Source organism: Camelus ferus, chromosome 33 (assembly GCF_009834535.1).
Source record: "Camelus ferus isolate YT-003-E chromosome 33, BCGSAC_Cfer_1.0, whole genome shotgun sequence".
Lineage (NCBI taxonomy): Eukaryota > Metazoa > Chordata > Mammalia > Artiodactyla > Camelidae > Camelus > Camelus ferus.
This window is the reverse complement of record NC_045728.1, coordinates 20,901,433-20,908,877: the sequence shown is the minus strand read 5'-3', so window position 1 is coordinate 20,908,877 and position 7,445 is coordinate 20,901,433. Positions and strand designations below refer to the sequence as shown.

Sequence of the window (7,445 nt, the reverse complement as noted above, 5' to 3'; positions counted from 1 at the left end):
TCGGAGCCCGGACCGCCCTGCTCCCGCGAGGAGAGGGCTGAGGGGGTCATCTGGGGTAGGGGTGCACTCCGGGTGTGGGGCGAACTGGCGGTGAGGGCGGACAGGCTGAGGGGGAGGGGCTGCTGGGAGCGGAAGTGACCCGGCTGTAGGGTGGGGGGTCATCCCGAGGTGCAGGGTTAGGGGAGTATCTCCGGTCGGTGGGGGAACCTGGGGTGAGGCATGAGGGGTGTGCTTGGTTTGCAGGGGCTGTAGCGTAGGACCTAGTGGGGCGCAGAGCTGGGGCGGGACTTGGGTGTGAGGAGAAGCAGGTTTGTGTCGGGGGTGCAGTGGATCGGGGACCGGGCGTGGCAGGGGGAGGCATTGACTGGGTGGGGGTCGGCGAGCAGTGGCGGTGGGGCTGATGGGGTGTGGCCTGGCCCTGGGCCCGTGGTGGTCCTGCTTGGGTGCCTGGACCCTGGAGGGGGGCGTGGCGGGGCGCGTTGTTGTTGGGGACCTGGCCAGCCTTGGCCGCGGGCTCGGCGATTCCCACCTCCCCAAGCTCCACCGGCCCACCGCCCGGCCCCACTCGCAGCATCCCTACTGCTGGATTCCCAGCCAAGAGTCCATGCTGCGGGCCGGCGGACGGGAGGGGGAGGGGCGCTCACCGCCGAGCGCGCGTGCGCGCGCGCGCACTGTCGCCGGGACGCCGGGGCGCTGGCGCGCTCCCAGAACGTGAGGAAGCTGGGCGGGAGCTGGGTGCCCCTGGAGCAGCTCCCGGAGGAGGAAGGCTGCTCGGGGTCTCGGCCTCCCGCCGCTTGCTGTCACCTCTGCTGCCGTCGCGAGACAGGTAAGGGGGCGCTGGTGGGGGCGCGCAGGTCGGGGAGTCGGGCGGGTGAGGCTGGGCTGTGCAGTTGGGGAGGCGCCCGGGGTGGGGGAGGGGTGCGTCGGTAGGTCCAGGCCGCAGGTCCAGGTTGGGACCCTGAGGCGGGTCCCGGGGCCCCCCGCCCTGGTTGGGGTGCCTACCTCCCCCTCATTAGTATTGGCTGAACCCCGCGGCTTTCTTGGCCGCCGCTCATAGGCGGGTTTGTCAAAGTGGGAGCAGCCCCGTGAGATGGGAGGGCGCTGGACGGCCCCGGACCAGCCGAGACTGGCCCTCAGGCCTTGCGTGGCCTTCCCGCGCGGGTGGCCCTGCCCTGGGAGTGGAGGCCGCCCCGGACCCTGTGGGGCACAGGCGAGCTGGGGCAGAAGCAGGGGCAAGGCCCGGCCTTTGGGAGCTTGTTGGCCTGCCCCCGAGATCGAAAGCTTCTGACCAGTGTATTTTGCGTCTTTTGAGGACTCTTCCTCCTGTTTTGCACAGTGGCTGCACCAAACGACATTCCCACCGACAGTGTAGGAGGGTTCCCTTTTCTCCACAGCCTCTCCAGCATGTATCATTTGTAGTCCTTTCAATGGTGGCCATTCTGGCTGGTGTAAGATGCTATCTCATTGCAGTTTTGATCTGCAGGTCTCTTAAGAAATGTTGATGCTGAGCATTTTTTCCTGTGCATATTGATCATTTGTGTGTCTCCCTTGGAGAATTGGGTGTTTAGGTCTTGTGCCCGGTTTTGGATGTGTTGCTTATTTCCTTTTTAGGAAGGTGTATGAGTTGTTGATTTGGTTTGAAAATCAGTCTCCAGTCAGTCACATCTTTTGCAAAGATTTTCTCCCGTTGTGTTGGTTGTCTCTTCGTTGTGTTGATGGTATCCTTAGTTGTGCAGAAATTTGTGAGATTAATTGGATTCTGTTTCTTTATTCTTGGCTTTTATTTCCAATACTCCAGGTGCTGGTTCAGAAAATACACTGCTGTAATGTCTGCCCTCTAGTTTCATGCCTATGTTTTCCTCTAGGAGTTTTATGGTATCTGGTCTTACATTGAGGTCTTTCGTCCAGGTTGAGTTTCGTTGTGTACGTGCTGTCAGAGAATGTTCTGATTTCAGTGTCTTACAGGTGGCTGTCCTGTTTTCCCAGCACCACTTCCTGAAGAGAGTGTCTTTTCTCCATTGTATATTCTTGCCTCCTTTGCCCTCGATTAATTGAGCATATGTGCGTCGGTTTATTTCCGGACTTTGTGTCCTGTTCCACTGATCCCGTGTTTCTGTTTTTGGACCAATACCGTGCTGTTTTGCCTGTAGCTCTGTAGTGTCGTGTCAAGTCTGGGAGGGGTATTCGTCTAGCTTCGGTCTTTTTCTTCAGGAATGCTTTGGTCATTCCGGGACTTCTGTGATTCCATGTACATTTTAGGGTGCTTTGTTGTACATCTGTGAAGAGTGGGCTGGGTAATTTGATTGGGATCGCATTAAATCTGTAGCTTGCTTTGGGCAGTATGGCCATTGGAACATGATGAATTCTTCCAGTGCAAGAACATGGGCTGTGTTTCCGTTTCTTGAAGTCCTCTTCAGTTTCTTTTGCCAGGGTTTTGTAGATCTCCGCATACAAGTCTTTCACTTTCAGGGTCTGATTTATTTCTAAGTGTTGTCTTGTTTTGGGTGCCATTTTGAAAGGATGATGACTTTTGTGTCAAGAAATGCCACTGATTTCTGTACGTTGTTGTTGTGTCCTGCTGCCTTGCCAAGTTCTTTTCTCAGCTCTAGTCATTTTTGTATGTGGAGCCTGCAGGGTTTTCTGTGTATAGGATCGTGTCATCCAGATAGAATGACAGTTCTTCCTCTTCTTAGCCATTGTGGATCCCACTTCTTTCTTGTTCTTGTCCAGTTGCTCTACGAGGACTTCCAATACTCTGTTGAGTAGAAGTGGTGCACGTGGGCATCGTTGTCTTGTTCCCCATTTTAGCAGACAGGCTTCCAGCTTTTCTCGGTGGAGTATTGTGTTGGCTGTAGGTTTGTCAGAAATTGCTTTGATTCTGTTGGGGATCTGTTCCTCCTATACCCAGTTTGGTAAGATGGCGGGCTCAGTGTGTTCAGGGAGCTTGCAGCCCAGACTGCGGAGAGGGGAAAGGAGTCCACTTCTGAGAGGAGGAGCGGCAGGTGTGTGTAGGGCATTGGAGGAATTTTGGGTGTCCATTCTGGAAATTATTTTTTACATAAATTAAAGGAGTATTCATTTATGCCTCAGTTACTAAGTTCCAGTGATTCTGAGATGGACGTCCACACCCACACTTATTAATATCTCTGAAATCAGGGCATGTCTTACAGCAACAGCATCTTACCTCCATTGGCTGGACAGGACTGCTACATCGTCGTCATTACATCTGATTGTGCAGATGTGGACACAGCAGTTACGTTTATGTATATTATTGGCAATACGCAAGATGAGCTGAATTTCATATGAAAAGTCTTCAGAAATATTAAATCATGATCCAATACTGAAACAAAAGGTTTTTATGTAATAGAAAGTTAGAGACCTAGAGCAGCAAGATGTAAATTTAGTCCCAGCAAAACAAATTTTTGTTAGAGAAATGATCGCAGTTACTGTTGTTTTTTTCTTTTTGTAAAAAAAGAACTAAAGAGCTTTTTGTAAAACTAAACTAAGAGCTTTGGGGTACCTGAGACAGAGGATAAGTAACTGAAGTTGTATTACAAAGTTAGGGCAAGAGTATTGCCTTCCAGATAATAAATTATGTAACTTGAAAACAGGAGAGATTGGTAGATCCCTTCCAGGAGATGAAAGGAACTCCAAAGAAGTAAGCAGCTGGTGTGTCCCATTCACAAGCCGTCCAGGGCTGTTGCTGAGGCGTGGAATATGAATTTATCAAACTTTCTGCCAACTTAGAACTGTGACTGCTTATTTTGTAGTGATTTGGAGAAAAATTGAGTTTAGATAGATAGGAAATGCTGATAAAACCCCCAGTTTTCTTTAAAAGGCTCTGAAGTTTTTCTGTGATGGTTAAAACGGTGCTAAGTAGATCAAAGTCGTGCACATGGGCTGTCAGAAGCCATTATGGCTGTGGTGCTTTGCACAATTGCTGATGGCTGAGAGTTGCAGCTTTAATTTAATCTTAAACTAAGAACAATCCCCAAGAACAAGTTCTTCCCCCAGAGACATTATTGTGCACAAGTACACACGTGTGCGGCTCTTCTAGTCACCAAAGATATGCGTCCTAGTTATCCAAAAAGCCTTCTGCCGTGACACCCGGTAAGAACAAGAAAATGCCAGACTCAGAATTGGCATATTTGGTGTCTGGCAGCTGGAAAAATATTTCAGAGAAAACAGTGAGGCATTAGGTGGAAAAAAGTGGACACTGGCGACTGAGTTAAAGTGATTCAGAAGAGTCAAGAAGATGTGTTAGGAATATCTTAACCAGTTTCTTTTCTTTAAATGTAGGTACATGCGTGTGATATATGATAAATCTAATTATCTAAAAGGTTTTTTAGTTATTATAAGGCGGCTTTATGTGATGAGACAGCATTATGTCATAGTTTACTTGGCAGCATTTTTCTCAGTGTGTGCAGACTGAGGGTTCATCCTATAGTCAACTGCATCTCAGACTCAATAAATATGTTACAGGCGCTGAACCTAAACTACTGTTTTCGTGGAGCTTCCAGTTTTAGGGATGATGGGAGGAGTATATCTACTCAAGCCCCAACAAGCATTTCAAAATGCATGTTCATAGAGTATGTAAGAACAAAATTATTAAGCACTTCTGTCACTTTTATGGAAAAATAAGCTCCAAATTCCAAACAGCCAAATCTTTTGTTGTTGTTGTTTAATTTTGAAAAACTGAAGTATAGTCTATTTACAGTGTTGTATTAATTTCTGGTGTACAGAATTAATTCATACATAACATATATTCCTTTTCATATTCTTTTTTATTATAGACCATTACATGATATTGAATATAGTTCCCTGTGCTATACAATAGGACCTTGTTTATCTACTTTATACATAGTAGTTTGTATCTGCTAATCCCGAACTCCCAATTTATCCCTCCCCCGTCCTTTCCCCACTGTAACCATAGGTTTGTTTTCTGTCTGTGAGTCTGTCTCTGTTTTGTAAATAAGTTCATTTGTGTTCTTTTCTTTAAGATTCCACATATAAGTGATACCATGTGGTATTTTTCTTTCTCTTTCTGGCTTGTTTCACTTCATATGATGATCCCCAGGTTCATCCATGTTGCTGCAGATGTAAACAGCCAAATCTTAAAGGAATTAAGTGTTTGATTTATTTCCTTTCTGTTTTATATGTATATGTTGTGTATTCCCAGCTAATCAATAACTTCTGAGTGTATTGCATGGATTCCATGCGTAACTATTGAAAGATTTAAAAAATCCAAGATGTGAGACCTTCAGTTGTTAAAGGCTGTTGATCTTCCAGGGGCTTCTAAAACTCATCCTCACTGTTTTCACAACCATACTGCAAGTGGTAAACGTTCCGCAACCTTTTGGTTTTTAAAAAAGTAGACCTTACTTTTTAGAGCAGTTTTAGGTTCACAGGAAGATTGAGAGAGGTACAGAGATTTCCCCATATACTCCCTGCCCCGGAACATGCATAACCTTTTCCATTATCAACATCCCTCACCAGAGTTGGGTGTCTGCTACAGTCCATGAACCTACACTGACACACTGCTGTCACCCAGAATTCATTGTTACATGGAGGGTTCAGTCTTGCTGTTACACATTCTTTTGAGTTTTGACAGATGTGTAATGACATGTATCCACCATTGTACATAATGGCAAACGTATAATGACATGCAGCTTCCTACAGAATAGCTCCGCTGCCCTGGGGATCCTCTGTGCGCTGCTGATTCAGCTCTCTCCCCAGCCCCCTGCAACCACTGGACTTTTTACTGTCTCTGTAGTTTGACCTCTTTCAGAATGCCATGTAGTTGGAACCAGTCAATATGTGGCCTTTCCAGATTATCTTCTTTCACTTAATAACATGCGTTTATTATTCCTCCATGTCTTTTGAGGGCTTGATAGCTCATTTCTATTTAGCACTAAATGACATTGCATTTTCTGGATGCACCACAGTTTATCCACTCACCTACTGGGGGACATCTTGGTTGCTTCCAAGTTTGGGCTACTACTATGAATAAAGCTACCATAGGCATCTGTGTGTAGGTTTCTGTGTGGGCATATGTTTTCAGCTACGCTGGTACCAAGGATTGTGATTGCTGGATGGTATGGTGAGATTATGTTGAATTTCATAAGAAACCATCCAATAGTTTTCCATTTTGCACTCCCACCAGCAATGAATGAGAGTTCCTATTGGTCCCCATTCTCAGCAGCATTCGGTATTGTCAGTGTTCTGGATTTTGGCCATTCTAATAAGCATGTAGAGGTATCTCGTTGTTTTAATTTGCATTTTTCTGATATTACCTAATGTGGAGCACCTTTCATGGGCTTATTTGCCACTTACATACCTCCTTTTGGTGAGGGTTTTTTTGAGGCCTTCAGCCCATTGTTTGAAATCAGGATTTCACTGCTGCTGCGTGTCCTCACCACCAGTAATGGTTCCCGCCGCGGAATGGACAAGTTCTCCTGCAGAAATACGCAATCCAGTGAGCTACAGACCTTCATTTGGTTGAATGCTACCGTGATAGAACTGACTAGTTTAGTAAAAATTAGTCTACCCAGGAGCTAGAAAGGGAACATTGTTCACTTTTGCGATTGTTTTATAGAACTTAAAAGACTCAGCTATCAAGTCAGGAGATTGGTAGCACCATGTCTAGGAGAAAGAAGACTGATGACTCCATAACGCTGTGGTCTCAGAAGCTCCAAATAGGAGATCACTTTGACATAAAAGTACCCCCCTCTAACAGGGCACCACCCCCTTCTGACCACATGAGACCCTATTACATTTTATTTACAATTTCTTGGGGGAAAAAGAAGCAATAACTAATCTTATTTAGTTTATCTCTTTGTGCATATATGCTATTAGTATGTGTTTCTAAAATTGTATAAAATTCCTAGAAATTTGTCAATGTCTTTGCTGTCCAAGATATGTCCTGTTAAAATGTTCTTAGTTGTGATTCTAGTTATTATCTCAAAATGTTATGTCACAGAAACAACTAAATTTCCTTGTCAATTGAATTAAAGTGAACTCTCATCAGGCCTTTAACTTTGACCATCTTAAGCTTTTGGTCATTCACAGTTATGACTTTACTCTGATGCTTTCTGAAAACTCTCATAGTCAGCAGCAAACCAGTGTGCTTCACCACCAACCAAGTGTGTAATTCTGAATCTAAGTCCATCCTCCCTTTCTGAACATCATCTGTCCAAAAGAGTTCCTAATTCTCACCAAGAGGAGCATTTAAAGAGGGCAGGGGCTTTGACTGGACAATTTCTAAGGTTCCAGTTTTCTGCCTTCAGCCTGATCCAGGGGATAGTGATTCTTTTGCCACAGATATCTTTTACAATTGACCATCTACAGAAGGAAGCCTTTGGGCTTCTTACTGCTGGAGCAAAGAGCCAGGCTGACCACTTAACTCTGCACAGTGGCCAGCCTGGTCAGTTGGGGCAGCCTGGTTC

General features: G+C 46.1%; 1 protein-coding gene across 1 annotated transcript in view; it reads left to right on the top strand.

Moving 5' to 3' along the window:
- Positions 1–219: 219 nt before the first annotated feature.
- The window catches only part of LOC116661096, a 33,190-nt gene continuing 25,964 nt past the window's right edge, over positions 220–7,445 (top strand). Inside the window, exons 1-2 of the mRNA XM_032472324.1 lie at positions 220–228; positions 265–826. Of these exons, the coding sequence (XP_032328215.1) occupies positions 220–228; positions 265–826 (571 nt within the window). The remainder of the gene's footprint in view (positions 229–264; positions 827–7,445) is intronic.